General features: G+C 38.1%; 2 protein-coding genes and 1 pseudogene across 3 annotated transcripts; 2 read left to right on the plus strand and 1 right to left on the minus strand.

The window, feature by feature from the left end:
- Nucleotides 1-750: 750 nt before the first annotated feature.
- On the plus strand, nt 751-8,260 carry LOC149017822 (cytochrome c biogenesis protein family). Of its 2 annotated transcripts, XM_089152151.1 has the most exons (8): nt 751-1,230; nt 3,339-3,558; nt 3,647-3,758; nt 6,247-6,519; nt 6,656-6,921; nt 7,035-7,191; nt 7,452-7,535; nt 7,677-8,260. In XM_089152151.1, the coding sequence occupies exons 1-8, from the start codon at nt 813-815 to the stop codon at nt 7,830-7,832; spliced, it is 1,686 nt and encodes a 561-aa protein (XP_089008277.1). In that variant the 5' UTR covers nt 751-812; the 3' UTR covers nt 7,833-8,260. The 2 variants fall into 2 exon arrangements, with proteins under 2 accessions (XP_089008277.1, XP_089008278.1); XM_089152152.1 differs by lacking the exon at nt 6,247-6,519.
- A 1,023-nt stretch (nt 8,261-9,283) lies between these two features.
- On the plus strand, nt 9,284-11,523 carry LOC149017823 (protein DETOXIFICATION 33-like; annotated as a pseudogene).
- A 691-nt stretch (nt 11,524-12,214) lies between these two features.
- On the minus strand, nt 12,215-17,383 carry LOC149017824 (4-hydroxy-3-methylbut-2-enyl diphosphate reductase, chloroplastic-like). Its single transcript, XM_089154231.1, has 10 exons — nt 16,969-17,383; nt 16,506-16,702; nt 15,500-15,679; nt 15,256-15,387; nt 15,067-15,141; nt 14,883-14,988; nt 14,703-14,797; nt 13,268-13,453; nt 13,055-13,141; nt 12,215-12,357 (listed from the first exon to the last, which is right to left on the minus strand). The coding sequence occupies exons 1-10, from the start codon at nt 17,237-17,239 to the stop codon at nt 12,292-12,294; spliced, it is 1,395 nt and encodes a 464-aa protein (XP_089010357.1). The 5' UTR covers nt 17,240-17,383; the 3' UTR covers nt 12,215-12,291.
- Between the last annotated feature and the right edge of the window lie 5,776 nt (nt 17,384-23,159).

The following is a 23,159-nucleotide window of genomic DNA, read 5'->3' on the forward strand; positions in this document are numbered from 1 at the left end:
AAAACAAGATAAGGGTGAATGTGGCATTAGTGTCTACCCCCAAAAAAAAAAAATGTGGCATTAGTGCATATCATAATTTGTGGATATCAATCGGCTGGTTCAATCTAGTTTTAGCTGAATTCATAACCAAACCATTAGCCAGTTTAGGTTTTTGATCCGATGAGCTTTCAGTGTTTTCCTAGGTCTCATGTTATCAACTTAACACCGTTTTGTACTTGTTTGGTTTGTAGCACTCTGATTTAACTGGTCGCTTATAAAGGCTCCACAAACATGTGTAGAGGGGTTCATATTTCAAACTAATGTACTTTAATGTGCAAATGTTTAGCGCTTTATAATTGCAATGAAACTTCTGGATTTCACCCAATACCTATAAATCTACAGATTCACGTTTCTAGTGTAAAAGGATGAATCTTTAGATTTCATAAATTCAGAGATTTTCATTACCAAACGGGTATAAATCTCAAAGTCAATGAATCAAAATTTGAAATCTCTGGATTCATGTAACCAAACATGCTCAAATCTCAGAGTCACGAATCGAAATTTGAAATCTCTGGATTCATTTAACCAAACAGGCTCTTAAGAGTGAAATAGAATATTAAACCGGAATTAAACTGGTCCGAGTTTGCAAAGATCCATTCATTTCCACACGTTTAAAAGTTAAACCGGAGTCAAACTGGTCCACCCAGTCACGGCGAGCTGAAAGGGCGAAGCAAAATATCTCATCTTCTTATCCGTTCTCAGCCATTTCCCGCTCCTCACCGTTGGTATAACTGAAGATTATCTTCCGCGGGGTTTTTTCGAGATGAATAGACATGGAGATTCTGAGTCTAAACCTTTTCAAAACCCCAAAACAGTTAACACCAGGGATCCAAGCCATCAATTCTCATCTTCTTCAATCGACCTTCAAATGTTGGCGCTTCTCCTTCAACACCCATCTTCACACTTCTTGCAGGAGTAGAAGCCTCTCACTCGGGATCTGTTGTAAGCTTAAAATTTTGAGAGATGGCAACAACAAGCCCATCTCCAAGAAAATCATCCTCTCAGAAGGTGCACCGACTCTATCGGAAGAAGACCCTGGTAATAAGCAAATTCCGGCAAAATCCAGGAATTCGAGCACAATTTCGATAATGGGGCTCGTTAGAAGTGTGCCCAGGAGGTTATTAACAGTTCTCTCTAATCTGCCTTTGGCTGTTGGTGAAATGTTTGTGATTGCAGTTCTTATGGCTCTTGGTATTCTCCTTTCCTTACCAGTGGTTTTTTTCATTGTGCTTCTTTGTTTTGCTTCTAATTTCCAGTTTTCTCTGCATGGATCTCTGTATATGTCTTTCTGCACTGAAACGCATGACTGAGAAACACAATTTGTCATCAAAATTGGCTAACATTAGATTATTAAAGTATGGCCTTGTCAGCTTTGGTTTTGATATTTCTTCACTGGGGTTTTCGTCTGTTTTTGCCTCTTTTTTTTCTTTTCCTTCTCTTTCTTTTTGGGGCTTAAAATTCGAGCAGCGCAGCAAAGCTGTTTTCCATGGTTACTGAGCTCAGTACTTTACAGATATAAAAAAGCGACAAAATCAATGATGGAGACTGGAGAATTGAACGAAAAAGAAAGAAATGGATTTACTAACCTCTCTTGGTTGATTTCCCTTTTGTCTTTTTTTTTTCTTTCTTTCCTCTCTCTATTCTGTACGTAAGAGTCCCCATCCTGCTTGAAAATAAGTGACTTATTTCTGATAATTTTGGTTTGCATGTATTCTTATCATCCATTTAGCTTTCGTTTCTTGTGTTGAAGGGGTTCAGGTCCATTTTGGGATGAACTGGTACTTCTTCAAGTCTTGAAGAAAACCTTGCCTTTCCCCATCTTGCATCATATCTTGAAGTTTCTATCCGTTTGTCTGGGGAATTGGGAACCAATGGAAATTAAGAATTTATTTTGCATATTTAAAGCAGAAGGTCTTCACTTGAAGGTTCATCATTTCCTTGAATCCCTAATTTTTTCTTTCTTGGAAATAAGTTTAACTCCATAATTTATCTACATTAGTACATGTGCACGTACTTGTGATTGTCAGAGGCTCATCTATAAAATCTATAAAGAATTAAATTAGTACATTGGGATTTCCCTTTTCTTAATGTGGAAATATTTGCTTCCTTCTTTCTGTAAATGCACTCAAGTAATTTGAATTTGGAAATGATCAGAAAACTTGGACCTTGCTTTGCTTAAAGATATTACAGTGTGTTGAAACTTTGAAACCAAAAATGTAATCCTTCCTTGGTGATAACATTTTGTTGCTTCTTCAATGGTTCAGAAATCTTGTTTCTTTATTTGAGTCTTTTAACCCTATTGTTTCTTTCTTTGGGTCCATGTAGCTCTCCACGTTGAGCTTGAATAAGGCTGAGTTTTTTGTTGTTGTTGTGGTCATACATCAATGCTCTTATTTTGCACTTACCATTCCTTTTTCTGTTCCTAGTCTGATCCTCTGATGCCTGTGGCTAGGGGTGTCAACTTTGGTCTGAGGCGGTTTCCGTTTAGGCTTAGTGCTTTTAGTTGATAGCATCAGGCCCAAACATGGGCCATTAGCAAAATTGTGGCTTCAGTTTGGGGTGCACTTTGGGTTCAGGTTGATCATTACCAACTCCTATCAAACCGTTATAGTCTAGTTCAAATAAAAATTATATTGGTCTTGAATCTTGCCTCTTAGGCTTAAGGTCCAAACAAGTCAAACTCTTTGACTTCTTTTAACTCCTTAAATAGTAAAATAAACTCAAAATTCTATTAAAAAAACAAATGAGATATCAATATGGAAACATAAAAAGCTACTGTTTCAACACAGTTTATAGTTCCATAATATCCAGCCTTTTTCACATATTCCATAAGTTCTATAAAGAGAATCTGTTCCAAAAATACTTCTTATCAAACAAAAATCTGGGACAAACTTATACTTCCACACTTCACAACTTGGAAATAAATAATAAGAGTCCATATGTCCTTCATTACTGACAAAAAAAGATTAATAGTGATGTTAACTCCAATAATTTTAAAAACTAAAAACCCTAGGTAATTATAACGCATCATAACAGTTTGGGTATAATTAACGCTTTGGCCCGGGTAGTGGTTCAGTCCATTCAGCTCGGGCTAATGGGCCACTAACAAGTTGGAATGAACCAGCCCGAAACCAATCAACTTTTTTACCCTTAGCCCATACCTCGTCCAATAAGCCTGGGTTTGGTTTTATTCAGGCCTAAACGGGCTGGTTTGGTTTGGTCCCAAAATTGCACCCTTACATGTGGCCTGAATTTTACTGCCTTAAATGAATGGAATTATGTTTATTTTTGTTCTGCAGGAACTGCCATTGACCAAGGTGAGGCCCCAGCTTATTATTTCCAGAAGTACCCTGAAGACAATCCTGTCTTTGGATTTTTCACTTGGAGATGGATTCTTGGGCTTGGGTTCGACCACATGTTCTCATCTCCTGTTTTCCTCGGAATGTTGATTTTACTTGCTGCATCACTTATGGCCTGCACTTACACAACACAGATCCCCTTAGTTAAGGTTGCACGAAGGTCCTGTTCCCTCTGCATATCTCATCATGTCTTCAGCTGGTCCACTTGGAGAAGCCTTTAGTTAACAAGAATAAATCAATATCTGCAGATGGTCTTTCTCGCATTCCGCTGAAGCTATCCTCAAACAGGAATTTGCAGATACTCTGCCCCGAGCATCTGTGCATGATCTAGGAGTAATTTTAATGGGTGCTGGATATGAGGTATTCTTTTTTTTTTTTTTTGTTGGTGTGTGTGTGTTTTCATGTCTCTCCTCTCCACATCTCATAGAATCATTCTTGGCCTACCTTTGACTCTTTTAACTCGAATTTGAATCAAGTTACCCCTATGTGTTGGAGTATTTAAAGGCTACTAATGCAGATTTGCTTGCCAAGTTAAGCAAATTTCTCACTACTTCGTATATATCAGATCAACTAACTAACATTGAAATGTGAATGTGTGCGGCTAGTATTAGCACATTTGGTTGAAAGGAAACCTGTCTAATTTGCATTTATGGCATGCTACAGTGACAATTATATGTTGATCCACTTAAATATAATCATTATGTGACATATAATATGGACTTACGGTTAGAGATCAAGCCCCACTGACATATGTATAGAAGCTGATCTATTAAAACAACATGAGAGCATAAAAATGTATCCTGTTCTGTTTGATGGATTTTTTTTGGGGGGGATGAATGAATAAATTCATAAACCAAATGGGAGTGAAAATAATACAAAGGTGAAAACAGGGCTCAACAAAGCAAAAAAGCACAACACCACCACAACACCAGCATAACATGTGGCACATTGCCTTACAATAAAGCAAAATACACAACACTAGCAACTAGACCAAGCTAGACTGAAGGAGTTTCCTGTACAATGAAGGGGACCCTTAGTTGCAGCAATGCGCATGGCATCCCAGCAAGGACCGATGTACTATCACAGAGGACATTAGGGTATTGCAGGATTGCCTATAGTTGCAGCAACAGTAGGGAAGACAACGTGAGCCAGCGGTGGAGCGGCAGATTCCACCAATTCCAACACGGACGGCCAGGGGAGGAAAAGAAGCAAAGGTAGAGGGAAGAGAATGAGACGAGGAAGAAAGGAAGAGAGAGAGATTGAGAAAGAGGGCAAGAGAAAAGGAAGAATCACCAACCAGTCCCAACAAACCTCAACACTTGACGGAAGCTTTTCCCATTGCCCTCAGACAGAAACGAGAACTTGAAGGGGGAAGCCATAGGATTTGGAAGAGGCGGAGAAGGAGGGAGGAGAGGGAGAGAAGCAAAGGGCGAACCAGAAGAACAGAGAAGGAAAGAAAGTAGAGGTGCAGGGGAGAAAGGGAGGGGGAGGTGAAGGATGATAGAGAAGGGGAGAGGAAAAGAAGCAGAGAGGGGGAAGAAAAGGTGAACCCGAGGGAGGAGTTCATATCCGGATTTGAGTTCAAATCTGATTCAGAGAGATTAGCAATGGTGGTCCTCTTGATTCACTGCCATTGCTTGAGATGCCATTGAGTACTTGAACCCTCAACATGCTATAACAGAACCCCAAAACGGCTGTTTTATTTTGAATGAACAGAGAATGGGAGAGGAGGAGAAGCAGAGAGGGAGGAGAAAGGAGAGCGAAAGAGGAAGAGAAACATAGGGAGGAATTTAGATCCGAATCTGAATTTGGATTGGCTTGGAGGCTGGAGATGCCATCAAAGTCTAGAGTCCTCGACATGCAAGAAACACAACCCCAAAAATGAGCATATCTTATTTTATTATTATTATTATTCTTAATTTTTTACAAATAGAGAAGAGGAGAGGAGGAGAAGTAGAGGGGGAGAAGAAAGGAGAGGGAGAGAAGTAGAGAAACAGAGTGGGGAGTGTAACCGGCTTGGAGATCAGCAATGATGGCCCTCTAGGCTCTCCGTTGCTGGAGAGGCCATTGAGGCTGGAACCTTTGATGTGCAAAACCTCATCTCCTTCTTGCTTTTGGAGAACATTGAAGGGCAACTCTTTAAGACATTAGATTACTATCTCCATTATGTTAAGTGGGAATGCACATCATGAGGGTCCCAAAGAACTTCAGCATGCAAAAAGGGAAGACTAAAAAATGAAACAGAAAAAACAAATCAACCATGAATTGAAGTTTATAAATGACTAAATGGGAAAAATATGGAAAACGAAGTAAATTGAAAATTAAGTATACAATTGTGAGTAAATTGACAAAATGGTCCCTTTAACTGTTTTCTCCTTTGAAAATGTTTGGGATAACAGTTTGTAAAATCCATTTGGCCTTAGATTTACTTCATGGTTGGAGTGTCATACATGAAAGTGAAGTCTCGGGTTCAATTCCTGATGGCTTCAACTATGTATAGCATCTTTTAGGATTGAAACCAATGGACAGATTTCAGAAAATCACCTGATTTGAATTTGGTCTCTTACCAAGGTGATCCTGTGCCTGGACCAGACAAAAAATGAGCCAGTCATGATTCTGCCTGGGCTGATCCAGCAAAAAAAAGCAACAACAGCAGCTCAACCTTATCCCAACTAAATAGCGTCTGCTATGTGAACTCTGTTAATAAAAAATAGGAAAAGGGCATCTCTGTATTCATGATCTAAATCATCCTGGGATAAGTTTATTTTGTCAATTTTGGACTGTGATCATTTTATTTAGTCATTTAAATGTGTCTCTGGCTATTTATCTTGTGGTTTGATTGCTGTAGGTTTTCTTGAAAGGACCATCTTTATATGCCTTCAAGGGATTGGCAGGCCGTTTGGCCCCAATTGGGGTACATTTGGCCATGCTATTGATAATGTCTGGAGGGACTCTCAGCGCTGCAGGGAGTTTCAAAGGGTCAGTCACTGTTCCTCAGGGACTTAACTTCATTCTGGGAGATGTAATGAACCCAACAGGGTTCCTTTCTTCTCCTGCCCGAACTTTTAATACTGAAGTCCATGTGAATAGATTTTACATGGACTATTATGAAAGCGGGGAGGTCAGTAATATTTCTTAGTTTCCTATAGAACTTCAACCTTGAGCTTTCAAGTTTTCTTTGTTGCAAAATGATGGCATCTCCTGCATCAGTTTTTTCATAGCATCTGCTAAAGACATGGTGTCTTGTTTCCTTTCAGGTGTCACAGTTTTATACTGATCTTTCACTATTTGACCTTGATGGGAAGGAGGTTTTGAGGAAAACAATTAGTGTCAATGACCCATTAAGGTATGGAGGGATCACTATGTACCAGACAGACTGGGGGTTTTCGGCACTCCAGATACTTAAGGATGGTGAAGGACCTTTCAATTTGGCTGTGGCACCTTTGAAACTGAATGGAGACAAAAAGCTCTTTGGGACCTTCCTGCCAGTTGGGGATGCAGATTCTCCTAATGTGCAGGGAATGTATGTTCCATTAATGTGATTTTTTTGTTACTTTTGAGAAACTGTAATAGGGAAAGCATAACCTTGAATTTTCATTCTTTTTTTTGGGTCTCCCTGCCGCTGAAAATTTCCAGATCAATGTTAGCTCGAGATCTTCAGTCAATATTTATATATGATCAAGAGGGAAAATTTGTTGGAGTAAGGCGCCCTGGCTCAAAGCTACCAATTGATGTGAATGGTATAAAAATTGAAATCGTAGATGCCATTGGGAGTAGTGGGCTTGATTTAAAGGTGATGTCTTTACTAATTAATCTAGTTCTGTTTTTCAGATTCATAGTTTAAAAGATTGGTATGGATTCATACTACCCACTCTATATCATTGTGGGACTGGAATAATCCAGAATGATCTGGATTGGATACAGACAAACAGTTATGAGCTTGTTTGCAATGCTGATCTTTAAGTCCTTGATTATATTTACTATGGGTTTCTCTTCGCAGACTATTATTTTGTAGTTTAACATCCTATCCAATTTTGCCCATCCTCTGATCAGACTGATCCAGGAGTGCCGGTTGTCTATGCTGGGTTTGGCTTTTTGATGCTTACAACTTGCATCAGTTTCTTGTCTCATTCACAGGTAAAATACTTGGATTTGATAATGGGTTCTTGTTGTATATGTTTATAACTTTGATGTCTCTAGTGTCTGATCATATTGTTATACTAACTGCATTCCACCCCCCCCCCCCCCCCCCAAAAAAAAAAAAAAATCACTCTGAAGATTTGGGCCTTGCAAGATGGAACCACAGTGGTTATTGGAGGAAAGACTAACAGAGCAAAGGTTGAATTTCCAGAAGAGATGAATCGCTTGCTTGATATGGTTCCAGAAATTGTAGAATCGTCTCCTCTTAAACACCTTGAAAGCAAAATTCACTAGCTTTGTGAGAACAGAAGTAGGACTGACAAGTCGGTGCAAAACATTTTTCATTTTTGGAATTGCGAGCTGACCACTCTGCATCACCCCAAATCAATTCACCTTCCTCCGATGTGCATCAACTCTTCTCCCAGTTGTCTTATATGTTGAATTGTTCAAACAGAACCATTTACTGTCAATATACATCATATGCGTTGTATCTCCGTGGCCTTCTCATCATGTGTGTAACATATACTGCCAAGAATTGATATTTGGAGCTTGCATGGAGAACTTTCTTTTTCCCTTTTTTGTTTCTAATTTTTATTTTTATAACAGTGATATGTAATTCGTCATCACGGCATGTCTGATGGGAAATTGAATATTCAATGTTTCCATTTGTTGAATAAGAATTTCTTCACTTTGATTGGGTTTGATCAGAATTTTCGATATTCTTGCTCTCCTATTTGATATAGTTGCTTTGAATTTAGTAATCAGTAAGCTCTACAAGACTGAGTTGGGCTCTTTTATATGTCATTTGATGAGCTACAGGCATTTTTTGAACAATTGTCCTCATGGATGATCCACCCTATTGTATGACTAAATTTTTTCTTTCTTGCTCGATTATTTGCCACTGGAGTCAAATTCAGGTTATAACCACTTACTCAAACACTGCATGAATGAACTTTCTGAATTCCCTTGTTGGCAATGCTAAACAAGACTAGTGGTAGCAGTATATGCTCTTGTTAAGATAGTTATATGTTCAATGTGAAAAGAATTTAAACAACAATGAATGCAGTAATATTTAAAAACCTAATTTATGAGAGAAATTATGACCATTTTTGGGGAAGGCAAATGCATGCAAGCAGATTCTACGTCTTTTTTTTTTGGGGTTCTACCTTATGTCTTCTAATCTTAGTTCAATCCACCTTACATTTTCAGTTTTTCTTGGCATCATTTATAATCATTCAAATAGAAGAAGTTTCAATTGTTGGCTAGATAAATATTAAGAGTCCTTCATAGGGATTTGGACACTTTCTGGTTCGTTTTCATGATGAACTCTCCTTTGTTAAGTTTCTAACAGGATTGAAAAACCGAGGAGTACTGGGGCTTATCTACCTGATAGAGATACCCATTTAGATCAGTAAAAAGAAAAAAAACTATAAACTCAAGTATTCAATGAATAGATCGAAAGCGTCTTTTAGGGGAAGGGATAAAATGGGAAACCAAAAAATTCTTGGTTTGAGCAAGATACCTGTTCTATCAGATATATGGAAAGACACAAAATAAAGTTAGATAACCAGATAATCAATCCAATCCTAGTAAAAAGGATCCAATGCCATGCAACACATGCACGCAATCCGTCTATACAATTAATCCATGAGAAGCTGTGAAAGAGTTCATTATTTAAACCAAAGACAAGTAGAGATAGAAGTACTGCAATTTGATTCTCCTGTGTTAGATTAAAGAGTTTTCCAATGGAGGCTAAACGGATTGGGCTTGAGAAAAAGGATTTTGGAGATTCTGAGTGGCGAGATGAGATCAAAAGTCGCAAACAAAAGCTGGGAAGAATCAAGGAAGGTGTGGCATATAGCAGCACCTACAATTCTAGCTTCAATTTCTCAGTTCTCTATTGGATTTTTTACAGTTGCATTCGTTGGTCACCTTGGGGAAGTCAAGCTTTCTGCTGTCTCTCTTGTTCAGAATGTCCTCGAAGGGTTTGTTTATGGGATTATGGTAAGTGCTTAATAAGCAGTTCACTGATCTTCTCTCTGGAGTTTGGACAATTTTAATCTGCAGTTCTTGTTTACTTGAATGGGCACCCACATCTCTCTCTCTCTTCCCATTTCTTTGACATTCAATGCCATCTGATGTTATGATATGTTGAAATAGCTAGGAGTGGGAAGTCCTTTAGAGACACTTTCCGGTCAAGCTGTTGGTGCTGGGCAAATTAACATGCATGGGAGTCTTTATCTGCAAAGATCATACATCATAACTGGAGTCACAGCAATACTGCTTATCCCTCGCCACTTTTGAATCTACTTCATCAGAGCAAAAACATAGCAAAGGTGGCAGGCAAGTACTCGACATATGGGCGATCCCTCAATTATTCGCCCACACCTGACTCTGTTATTTCGATGGTTTGGCCTTGCATGTGTTACTGAGCTGGGTTCTTGTGAAAAAACTTGGGCATGGAATGGTTGGAGCTGCCATTGCTGGAGACATTACATGGTGGTTGATTGTTTTGGCACAGATGGTATATATGGTTTCTGGGTACTTTCCAGAATCATGGACTGGCTTTTCCTTTATGCATTCCAACCCTTGGCAGCCTTTCTGAAACTGTTTCTCGCTTCAGCCATCATGCTATGGTAAGTAGCAACCAACCCGGCACTAATTGATACTGAAGTCATATTGAATCTTGCTCTTGCTTATACAATTCGTTACTGTCAGCTTGGAGCTCTGGTATTATACAGCAATTATACTTCTGAATTGGCAGATTGAAGAATCCAGAAATTGCAGGTTAATCTGGGAATCAGTGCTGCTGTCAGGTTAGTATGTTTTCCTTTCTGATCATAGCTGAAAGTGAGATACAACTCACTCAAAGTAGGCATTAGTGACTCCTTGTTCTTTCTGTGTAATATTCCCATTTCATCATTTGTTTCCCTGAATTTCAGCGTGCGGATCTCCAATGAACTTGGAGCACAACACCCAAGAGCTGCAAAGTTCTCAGTAATTGTAGCTATAGCAATACCATCATCGTTTGGAATTTTTTTACAGCTTCGATTCTGGCCACCACGGGGAACTTCCCTCGGCTGTTCACGGATAAGCCTGTAGTCATAAGGGCGACATCCATGCTTGCATACCCTCTGGCTGCAACCATTCTGCTTAACAGCATCCAACCTGTCATCCATGGTGAATCTTTCAGACACAGGAGATTTTCTTATCCTTTTCTTAATGCTTCCATCAGTTCAATGATCTTGGCTGAGGAATTCCATGGATTTGCAGGGGTTGCAGTAGGTGCAGGTTGGCAGTCATCAATGACCTTCATAAATATTGGTGCTACTATGCTTTTGGACTTCCTGTTGGTACCTTACTGGGTTACAATTTCAATTTTGGGGTTCAGGTACCAACAGGAACAGTGATGGCACAACTAAAATCATCAAACCAGTGCAGCATTGATAGCAATTCACTTTTGTGTTGACTGAATCCTTACATAGGGCATATGGTTCGGGATATAAGCAGACAATCTTCTTCAGACTTTTATTTTTCTGTTCATGTTGGGTCGAACCAACTGGTATAAAGAGGTAAGTTCATGTAGCTCATTGGCAAGTCTGATAGGAATGCCATTATTTACATGCTAAGAGCAGGTAGAATAGCTTGATTCATTAATCCTTTTTGAAAGAGCATGTGTAAATCAACACCCAAAACTTAAAAGCATTAGTTGGTAAACATTTCCATGTGCAGATAAAAGAATAATGGATTTATTCTACTGCAGGCTTTGCAAGCAAAGCAGCGTGTCACAGCAGTGGGTGGCCCATCAGAACCTCAAGAAAGCTGATGAGAGTCATCAATTGAGGGCAAAAGCCCAGAAATTTGACAGGAATGCATAGTACAGAATCAACTGGAATACGCAAAAGAATACCAAAGGTAGAAAAACAGGGATGGAGGTCGAACATTGATTTGGCAAACCCTAAAGATTATGATTCTGAGGGAAATATTTAAGTGCTCTAATATATATAATCAAACTGTCAAACAAGTTATTTGACTTAATGAACGTTTCTATGCACGGTTTACTAGAACTTCTAGCATAGTATTAGAGATCAGTGTGACACACAACTCAGATAGTCAGATTTCTGACCTAGCATGAATGAGGAAAATCAAAGCAAATTCTTAACAATTTTAAGAGAACTTTTGTTATTTCAGTACTTAACCTTGTTTAGCTTCTCTTGATGGATGAATATGCATGGGTTGCTCATTCAAAAAAAGAGCACATTTGTACATAGAAGAATTTCTCCCCTCGATGTACTCCTCCCAAGGGTGATCAGTTAACAGCAACGATGAAATTCCTTGTAATGATAAATGCAACTACAACTATATGAGGGTGCCTGATCAAGAGGGAAGAAGAAGGGGTGCCTCCAGGCACACGGTGAACAGAAAAGGGTCCCAAAACATGGAATCAATTTCATCAATGCGGAGATCCAGTCTCAGAACGGTGATAAATTTAGAAGTAACTCTGGAACTTGATGGTCTTAATTGCATGAAAATCATCTACTATAAGATCATTGTCAGAGTTTAAAAATTCTCAACTTACAGCTTAACTCTGATTGCCATAAATTCTACATGTCAACCTGACTGCACTCCCCCCCCCCCCCCCCCCCCCCCAAAAAAAAAAAAAAAAAAAAAAAAAAAAGAAGATGAAAATAGAAACACAGTATCAGGTATTTACATCAATGAGGTAATTAACAAAAATGGTACAGAGTTGAGATTATGCCAACTGCGAGGCTTCTTCACGTTTGTAATCAAAGACCTTCATAAGAACATCCTCAACAGCCTGGCCAAATCAAGCAACGAAGGATTCAGAAATACAGTTTATAAGTCATGCTGAAGCTTAACCACAACAAGAAAAGAAAGGAAGGAAATTACATTTTGGTAAGAAGACATTAGTCAGATACAGTCATTTGTTTAGGAGATGTTGTCTCAACAGGTTAGATTGACAATCTGTCAATAATATTTTACCCAAAATGGCCGCAGGCACCCCTACCTCAAAAAATTAACAATAATTTCCTGGGATAGCTAGAAGTGGAGAGTTATATTGACAGCCCTTCCCCCCCCCCCCCCCCCAAAAAAAAAAAAAAAAAAAAAAAGAAGAAGAGGAGAGGTCACCAGATGCTTCAGTAAATGATCTCAAGTTTTGCCTAATTCACTAACCACTCAGACCCTACCTCTCACATAACTTAAGACTCTACAAGATGGGGTAGAAGCACATGCAAATCATACAGCAACTAATAGATTTATTAATGAAGTATGGTTTAAACCTCCCAATTAAAAGCTCTGTCCCCCCCCCCCCCCCCAACTGGGGAAAAAAAAAAAAGAAAAAGAATGCAACAAATTGACCATGGACAGGGACAGAAACAGACATTTGTAGAGGTAAGAGAAAAGGAAAAGAGGATGCCTCCATTCATGTCCAGGAATTCTTTGGCTAAGTCAAATACTCTGAAGAACAGATATACCATGTTTACGAGAATTACCTTGTCTGGAGTTGAAGCACCTGACGTGACACCAATTTTGATGGGACCCTCCGGTAGCCAGTTTTCTTTCTCAACCAACTCCCCGTGCTATTAACAAGTTTTTGTTAAAAATATAGAAGATTAAGTGAACAGACAACATGAACATCAAGAAGTAAAAGGAGTTCATAACAATTAGGGTTCAGTCTGTTAACATTCCCCGCTGTAAGAACTTACATTCAATCTGTAACTTATTCTGTTTCCTGGTCCTATTCTTTGCTCACTGTCAATCCAATAAGATGGAATTCCTCGGGCTTCTGCTATCTCTTGTAGATGGGAAGTGTTGCTGGAGTTCCATCCACCAATTACTAGAATTAGATCAAGTTCATCATCCACTAACTTGTACATCGCATCTTGTCGCTCCTGGAATTATTTAAGAGAAAGAAGGAGACTTTCAGTCCAATGTTGCAGATGAGGCAGTTTTGTTGGAGATGGAGAGATTTTTTTTTTTTTTGGGGGGGGGGGGTGTAGGGGGGGATTTACATCTTCTAGTTGGAATGGTGGCCTCTAGGCAGGAATTTAAAAACTCTGATACAAAGGCACATCTAGATTAGTCATTTTGACTGTTCCAGAAAGCATGAATTCTAGTCCATCTAGGTATTGTAGCTAAACAAGATACTACTTAAGTTAGAATGGTGGGATCACCATGGAAGATCAAACTTCCAATCAGCTCAGTCAGCTAAACGATGGCCTGACTGAGATAATCCTTGATATATAGGGCTGGCCACCAATCAATAAGCTACAATAAACATAGGATGATACTTCAGAAAATGCATGGCAGATTAATAGGAGACCAGCAAGAATTTGAAAAAGGATATGGAAGGAAAAGGTAAAGATCTGGTAGAAAGGGCATGCAATCAATTAAGAAACACATCCTTGTAATTTAGAAAATAAAAAATATATCTAAGTGCTGGCCCATTTTATCCTACACTTAAAACAGATTGGTACCTTATATATCATTTCATGCTCATCTGATGTCAAAATGTAAACTACAGCAATGCCACTGAATCATGAATAATCTGGAAATTTTCCTGTTTAATTAATGCTGAAACTCCTAATATTTTATGCAGCAACAAATGTAACAGTGCACATTTACTTAGCACATAGCTCATAAGTTTCCACAGGTCAACACACAAAGTTCTTCCAAGTTTATTAAATTTGCATGAAACCTGAGATTGCCTTAACGACAAAAATTCTTCATCCTAGGAAGTACGAGATTAAGATCCACTATAACAAAAGTCAGTTTCATATCAAGATGTTTTCCAGATGGTCGTTCTTACTTTTTTCTTTGGTTTATAGTTCCTTCAATTAATTAACCTCAATTACCCAAAGTTCCCAAAACCCCCATAACCAAACCCCCTCCCCCCAACACACACAAGAAAATGATTCTATTATTTCCCTTCAGAAAAATCACTTTCTTCAAGACAAGATATGGCACTTACTACTTGTTTTCCAAATGACATGCCAAGTTGGACATGACAGATATACCATTTTAAATTATAAAAGCTGATCATGTCACAACAAAATTGTTGTCAAAAATAAAAACATGGTATGCTCTGACTAATAAATCTGTTGCAAGGCTATAACTAGTAGAGCATTAGGAGACAAGTACCTGGGTGGCATCACAAATTGTATTGAAGCTTATGAAGTGCTCATTGATATTTTCTACTCCATACTTGCGCATCATAGTCTTCTCAACCAATTTTCCTAGGATATTACACAAAATCAAAACCTATATATATCACAGATAACAATTTACTTTTAAACAATGCCATACGCTAGGTGCACTCACCCATTTCTTCTGTTTCTCCTTTGAGCATCGTAGTCTGGTTTGCAATGCCTACTTTTACAAGATCAGTGTCTGGATCAAACCCCATGGAAACTGAAAATCTGAATTTCTGGAAAGATACTAATAATTAGCTTAACCCCAAGTTCCAAGATATCATCAGGAAAGTGAGCTATTGCTCTATTTCTACCTCCAGAAACTCCTCTTTTGTTGAGCTAGAACCATCAAGTTGACCCCCAAGAATATAATCACATACGTACATCGCCTGGTTTTCAAGAGATCACCAAACAGTTAAAATTCCAGGTGTAAACATAAATGTCTATGTGAATAAATTAGCCAAGATATCCAGGAAAAATGAGTTCAACATGAACAATTATACCTCTGCCATGTTCTTCACGATGACGTATTTCCCTGCAAAAGATGCAGTGGCGATAGTTTCTTCATGTGAATATTTACCATGTATTATTGAAGTATATTCACCCTTCTTATGCTTCTCAACAGTATTCCAGACCTTAAACATTACATTAGAGTGAGTAAACATAAAAAGAAGGGAACATGAATAATTGTGGATCTTAAATTCCAAGTAATTAACATTGTCCCAGACAAAATTTTCAAACTAGTACCTTGGTAACCCATGGGCAAGTTGTGTCAACTATTTGCACATTTTTCTCAGTCAAAACCAGCATTTCATCAACTGCAGCTCCAAAAGCAGGCAATATCACAACATCACCCTTATCAATAACATCAAACTGCTTCTTACCATCTGCAAGTGGAATATCCTTAACTTGCAGTTCCCCTAACCTCTGCACCATAAATTAAAAGGCTTTATAACGTCAAGGAAAAGATAAATAGGCCACTTCAAGAAAGTATATCTACTAAGCAAATGTGATATGATTAGTTTCATAATGTCTTTAGTCCACCATTTGTAGGGACCTCAAATAGAAATACTCTAAAATTGCATGTGCCATGGCATCAGTGGAAAATAATTCCCCCCCCCCAAAAAAAAAAAATAAATAAATAAGAAAAAGAGAGGATGTAAAAGGAATTACTTCAATCACCTTTTGAAAAAAAAACAGAACTTGTTTAAAATACTAGTTGAATACTAAAAGGGGATAAAAGGTGCCTCATATGGCAGTAACTTCTTGTCCACTCCAAATTTGAATGAGTACAGATTCTGAAAGTAAATTCATATCAAATAGATGAACTTTAAAAAAAAAGAAGAAAAAGAATTGTGTAATGTTCCCTACTTCTATTGCAAGCAAAGTCTCTTAAGCATCATGCATACCAAAAAAAAATTTAGAATAACAACCTTATAGAATTAAGTATCCTAAGATCATTGAACAAGAGGAATTGACAGACAGCCAATTCCAAGTGTTCCAGAGTTTGTTGTTAGAATCTTTGTGCCAGAATACATTGGTCATAGTCTTCTGTACCTAAGCAAGGTAGCAATAGGAATTCTGTTTGAAGGCGGTAGATTTATGGTAACTAATGGTAGAAGCATGTTTTCAGAATTCAGTTTTGGAAGCCAACTTGGTGGTCCAAAAAATAAGAGCATATCTAACAAAAGCGAAATAAAATTCCACGTAGTTACAAGCCTTGAACAGAGCTGGGAAACTGCGGTTAACGTACCTTATTAACAGTTGGGTTGTGAATAATCTCATTGGTAATCCAAATTTTCTCATCAGGGAATTGTTTCCTAGCTTCATAGGCAATCTGGACAGCCCTTTCGACACCCCAGCAAAATCCATATGATTCAGCGAGTCTGATCGTGACATTACCCCACGTATATTGATTCCCACTGTCTTTTAGCTTCTTTATCACATCACCTGAAATTCCTCAACAGGGACGTCGAATTAGAAGCCACAATTGCCATCAAAATCAGACATGAAAAAATGAAGGAAACAGGGAACCCAGAAGTTCCCCACAGGCATGGTGACTTTGGACAACTTTTTTTCTCGGTGGAAAAAAAGAAAAGAAAAAGAACCACAGATACACTTCATCTAGCGCACAACTACTTTCTTATACCTATGATCTTATCCATACGAGAGAATAACTAGAACAGTAAAGAAAAGCAGTAGGGTACGGAACATACTGGTATACTCGAGATCCATGAGCTGGAGGGTTTCTTCTTTGTGACCGAAGCCCTTGCGGTTGTAGTTTTTGCTCCTGGTAAGGTTCTTGCGGAACACCTTGGCATCAAATTCCGATTCCACGCCAGTTTTCAGTTCCGAAGACTCGCCACTGCTGCACCGGACGGACAAAGGTTTCCGAAATTTGAAACTAGTAAGAACGCCAGACCGATTCTCCGGCAAGGAGAAGTTAGTACCCTTTGAAAAACAGCAGAGTTGCAGAGAAACCGCCATTTGATTCTAGATATTACTCCGCGAGAATTATCTGAAAATGGAGAATTATTCAAAATAAACTACAGAGTCATCTCTCTTAGCGCTAACCTTCTTCTTCTTTGAACTAGTGAGCAGCTCTAGCACATGAGATTAGAGCAGATCATTTTTTTTAAATTGCTTTCTTCCTTGAAATGTTAGAGGGAAAATCATTATAATTATTTTTTGGTAAAAGGAAAATCATTATAATGGACAAATAAGGAATTGACAACTCAGCAATGGATTATATATATAAATCAGTTATTACTTTATGAAGTCATTTTCAGTTAACCTAATCTACCACTTGCGCGGAATTAGAAATTGAAAATACCCACGTTTCGTGTCGTTGTTGTCTTCACTTCGGTAAGAGCAAGTTTCCTTTTTGTGTTTTCTCCACTGGACATAAATCAATTTTCAAATATCGTGTAAAGCGTGGCTTTCATTTCATAACATCATTAAAAAAAAAAAAAAAAACCGTGGAAAGCATGGGCTGATTAGAAATTGAATCGTTGATTCGGCCCACGACTACATCGGAATTCGGATCATCACCACTGATGGGGAGCTCCCCGGCAGCTTTTCCACCACAAATTTGGTGGGGCTCACCTGTAAAAAATAAAAAAAATCCTCTCATCACCCCACCACCGGGCCCCCTGTTTTTATGGTGGTAAAGCCGTCGGGGAGCTGATCCGGACTCACTACATCGTCAAGAGAAAGGGGCTTCTCGCCCTCGGCTCCGAAGGGATTCGAACTTTAACCTCCTATGTTGAAGCGTTGGTCTTTGTCAACTTAACCACCCTTCGGGATTAAGCCAGGAATGGAAATATTAATATGCCTCAATAAGAATCAAACTCACGACCTCTTCATTAAGAGGAATTGGTTTTGGTTTCATCACTAGAACAACTCTGCTTTGGCAATTCAGTTGGTTTTTCTCTTTTAAATTATAGTCAATTCACATTACTTGGTTTAAACTTATTTCTTAAATCCCAAGCTATCTTGTATCTTTTCAAACATGAAATCAATATTTTTGTCTAATTTCTTCTTCCAATCTCCTCAAAAATGACAAGAAATTTTACTATATCAACAAAAAAAGGTGACGACTTTTTCAATCCTTTTTATTATTATTATTATTCTCATCAGCTAATTTCTTCAACATCAAAGTATATCTTAGAACCCAATAAAAGAAAAAGAAGTAAAACAAAAAATTACAGCATTTCATTGGAATTCTAACGAAAAAGGTGCTTGAGAAACAAAATCAGAAAGTAGGATTTTTTTTTTTTTGGAGGGGGGGGTGGTGTGTGTGGAATGTACACAGATAGTTAATAGCAAAAATTGAGAAGAGGGAGAACGGTAGTTAGTTGTCACGACTGGCTAAAGCCAAATTTCCCCTGTGTCAGTTTTCCATTCTAATTTTGTTACTTGCAAGTCACAACTCTCTTAGTCCATGTTTCATATTTGAATTTGATTCTTTTTCCATTCCTTGAACTTAATTATTTGCTCTCTTGTCAGCTTTCCATCCTAATTTTTATTGTAGGCAATTTTTTAGTTTGTGTTTCATATCCAAATAGGATTTTATTTTCCATTCTTAGAACTTGATTCTTTGGAGAGGAAGGAGAAGAAACAATTGACACTGCTTCTTCCACAGATGGACTTGTTCTTTATTTGGCTTCCAGATCATTTTCTCTTTTACGTTTCCCTAGTAAATCACTAATTGAAGGGAGGATAAGTTTTTGCCTTTTAAAGTCAAGAAATGCATGGAAAGAAATTTCGGCGAAATTCAGTTTCGCCCCCTGGCGAAAAAAGAAACCAGGGGGCGAAACGACTTGTACATTATATCGCCGAGATTTCGGCGATATATGCCGAGATATCGCCGATAACTCGGCGATATTCGGCGATAAATATAATTGAATTCGGAGGTAATATGAAGGCGGTATCTCCTCCGGAGAGTTTGAAGATTAATAGAAAGGGCTTTGACTCGTCGAAGGAATTCAGAATGAGAGAGACGGCGACCTGTAGCTGCATCGATGAGTACAGTAGTGGTTTCCGGTGATGAATTGGTGATTCTAAGCACAGATAAAGCGTGAGCAGCGGTGGAGAGAGGCTGATTCTGCGGCGGAAGTGGAACCGGCGATCTAAGGCTATAGTAAGTCTTTGTCTTGGAACATAATCGACTCTTTGGATCGATTGAAAGATTATGACCTGTTCTCTCCATTCTTCTTCTTCTCTGCAATCCGAAATGCAGGGTTAGAGAAATACTACTCTGGATTTCAACTTATATGGAAGAAATTGTTAAAGATGGTAAGATTATTTATTGAATTTTGGAATTTCTTGTGAGTGAATAACGCCTCCAAAACCACCGCCTTCATATTATCTCTGAATTCGATGCAAACCTGGTGGCGAAATATCGCCGAAATTTCGGCGATATTTCGCCGTTTCTCCCAGTTTGCCGCCCGGGAACCAAGGCGAAACGAACGAGAAATCGTTCCTTGAAGAAATGTATTCAGATTTCAGACACGGTTATTACAATTCACGTTTGATTATAGTTATTTATTTATTTAATTAGTTTTATTTAGTTAGACATTTCTATGTGAAAACAAATCTTAAAAGTAAAAATCGATTTCTCATTTTTCTAATACATTTCTATGTGAAAACAAACCTTACCAAAGGGCAAGGCATCTATGAATCCAAAAGCAATCCATGAAATCCAAGCAAAGCACATTCAGGTCGATTTCCTGTGAAACAAAATTACTAAGACATAGCTTGAAAAGGTTGAAAGCCATCAATGAAAATCCAAGCAAAGCATATTCAAATTGTCAGCACATAAGTTTATAAAACTCACTGAGAAAGGAAATACATGTCACCTGAAGTTTATGAAATCCCTTACAAAATTGGTTTCTCTCATTGCTTTGATTTCCCTCTACCAACTCAAATAAGTTCACCATTGGCAAACAGGTGATTCTTTTTTCTTCTCATTTTTCACTTCTGTTTCACTTATTTATGGATGAAGCTAAAATTTTTTGATAAGGTTTTTGGCGTTGGGTTTGTCTTTAAGAATTTGGATCCTCACCCCATCGGGTTCCTGACCACACAAAACAGTGGGGCCCACAGATGAAATAAAAGTTTTTTTTTTAATTTTTTCCAAAAAGTATTTTTCACCTGGGCCCCACTGTTTTGTGTGGTCAGGAACCTGTCGGGGGAGCTGATCCGGACTCTGTCTTTAAGGTGTTTCTGTTGACTAGTTTCCTTATTTGAAAATTGCTATAGGAAACATAAAATATATTGATCTCCCAGGCTTAATGAGCCACCATACTTAATTGCTTCTTCTTTTTTTCCATAATTGCTTGACTGCGACTTGTTATTTAATTGGCTTTCTAATAATTTTCTCTTTATGTTTTCCCAGTAAGTTGAAGAGAGGATAAGTCACCGTTTTTTTTTTTTTTTTTTTTTTTTTTTTGTATCTATAGAAGAATGGACGTTGAAAACTTAAAATTATTCAGAAACGGTTGTTTACAGTTCACTTTTGGTTTATTTTTTTATTTTTGAAGAAGTTGATTTTAGTTGTTGATAAAATAGTAAAATACACCATTGTTTGGTGGTTTAAGTAGTAGTTTTGAACAAAATAATATGAACTAACCCAATTTAAAGGACAGAAACCGACTGGATCTAAAGGGATGCTGATGATATAGAGAGAACCTCGCTCGTTCATTTGGCTTGATACCCCTCAAAAAAGAAAGACCCATCCAGTTAACTTAACTGGGACTGCATTTGCTCTCCAAAAAACGAAAGTGGTTTGGGGTTCAAAAGGCTGGATCTAATGAATAGAGCTTTTATGTGTAAATTAGGCTGTGGCTATTTTCGACAAGATTCCTTATGGGCTTCTCTGTTAAAGGATAAATATGGGTCACGCCGTTGATCATTTCCTTTCAAAACCTCTATCAATGACTCCCTCTCTGGAGAGCTCTCTACAAGGAGGCAATTGATATGTGATCCCTTTGTCATACTTCTATTGGGAACGGTAGAAACACAATATTTTGGAGGAATGTTTGGTTGGGTAAGGACGAACCTCTGGAGCGATTGGTGGAAAAACAGTCACTTCCTCAACATATGCTATGGGATAAAGTAAGGGATTACTTTAATGAGAATGAAGTTACTGGGTAAAATATAATTGAAGAATACATTCCCAGTAACATTAGGGGACAAATTGAAGTTTGTACATTCCATAGTTCAGCAGCAGGCAATGATATGGTGATGTGGTCCTAATCCAAAACGAGTCAATTCTCTGTTAGCCCTGCTTATGAATTATGATGCACTAGCAGCCAAAGGTTCGAATAGGTTGAGTATTTGGATGGAAATTAGAAGTTGGAAATCAAATTTGCTCCTTCATGTGGCTAGTTCAAATGTTGCAATCACGCGTTTTTAAAGTGTGATTGTCAGTGACATCATTATTTACATGATTTACATTGAATTTAATGAAAAATACAGAAGATGATTTTGAATTTAGGAAAGTTGCTAAAGACTTAAAATTAAGAAAGTTCCCAACCTCTTTCTTCATTTTCTTCACTTCCCAACGGGTCTTTAATGTTTTTGTTCACTCGTCAGTCCCATCAATAATATATGATTTAAAATTAACTTTAAAATTGAGAAAGTTCCCTCCCACAGTCCCACCACTTTCTTCACTCGAGTCCGGATCAGCTCCTCCGATGGTTTCTGACCACACAAAGCAGTGGGGCCCACGGTGAAAACACTTTTTGAAAAAACACAAAAAAATTTTTTAATTTTACCCGTGGGCCCCACGTTTGACGGGGTGAGGATCCAGATTCTCTTCACTCTGGGGTCTTCTGTAAAATTTCTTCACTTGTCACATAAAAAATATTTATTTTATAAGATTTATAAATAATTGAGTAAGTTTCCACCGACAACTTTCTTTCTTCACGCAGGTCAGGGTCAGGGTCAGGTATGTTTCTTCACTTGTCACATGAGTTGTGACATAGACTTAAAGTTGGGTTTAAATTAATTAAAGGCTTTATATGCAATCACTTGTTACATTTTTTTGGTGAAGAGCTTTATTCATTTAAAAGAGAAGCCCCTGGGATACAAAGTACCAATTACATCAAAGTGCAAAAGCCAAAGAACGAAAGGGGGGGGAGAGAGCGAAAAATAAGATGCCTGAGAAGCAGCAGCATAAGAAGCTAATCTATCAGCTACAGAGTTGCCTTCTCTATGAGTATGATTTACAATTAAAACATCAAACAGAGAGGAAAGGCTGAAGATATCATGTATATAATGACTGATCTTCCAAGGTGGAGTCTCCGACTTCTTGTTAATCAGATTAACAACAGCTTCATTGTCACTTTCAATAATTACTCGCTTTAGATTGAGAGAGATAGCCAGCTTTAGACCTTCTCGAATTGCAGCAGCTTCCATTTGAATGGCTTGTGAGTTTCCTCCTTTACAGAAGAAGGTGAAGAGAGTGTGACCCAAGTGATCACGAGCAATACCACCAAATCCTGACTGGAAGCTGTTGGAACCCTTGCTGATTGCAGATCCATCAACATTGATTTTGATGTAATGCAAAGGAGGTGCACTCCATTTAATGCTTTTGAACTCTTTTCTTGATTTGCTATGCTGATGAAGGGCTAGATGCTCTGCAGCTGTTGATCGAGCAGATCTCCATATATGATATGGATTACTCACTGGTCTAGAGTAAACAGCATTATTGAAAGCCATCCAAATGTGCCACAGCATGAGTAAGTGTTGTATGAGTGCCTCCAATGCTGAATTGTTTCTTCTTGCTAAATTTAACCACTGAGAAATCTGATCTATAAGATTTGTGGATTGATTCCACCAACAAATTCTGAGCTTTGACCATACCTGTTTGGCAAAGTGACAATGAAGAAAGATATGATTA

The sequence above is a fragment of the Hakea prostrata genome, chromosome 4 (genome assembly GCF_041222555.1).
Source record: "Hakea prostrata isolate BN-2017 chromosome 4, UWA_Hpros_2, whole genome shotgun sequence".
Classification (NCBI taxonomy): domain Eukaryota; kingdom Viridiplantae; phylum Streptophyta; class Magnoliopsida; order Proteales; family Proteaceae; genus Hakea; species Hakea prostrata.

Coding starts and splice junctions, on each gene's coding strand:
- LOC149017824 (XM_089154231.1), bottom strand. CDS start 17,239: ATGGCGGTTTCTCTGCAACTCTGCTGTTTTTCAAAGGGTACTAACTTC. Junction 15,680..16,505: donor ACAACCCAACTGTTAATAAG/GTACGTTAACCG, acceptor TTTATGGTGCAG/AGGTTAGGGGAACTGCAAGT. Junction 14,989..15,066: donor CAAAAGAGGAGTTTCTGGAG/GTAGAAATAGAG, acceptor GTATCTTTCCAG/AAATTCAGATTTTCAGTTTC.
- LOC149017822 (XM_089152151.1), top strand. CDS start 813: ATGGAGATTCTGAGTCTAAACCTTTTCAAAACCCCAAAACAGTTAACA. Junction 3,759..6,246: donor TAATGGGTGCTGGATATGAG/GTATTCTTTTTT, acceptor TGATTGCTGTAG/GTTTTCTTGAAAGGACCATC. Junction 6,520..6,655: donor ACTATTATGAAAGCGGGGAG/GTCAGTAATATT, acceptor GTTTCCTTTCAG/GTGTCACAGTTTTATACTGA.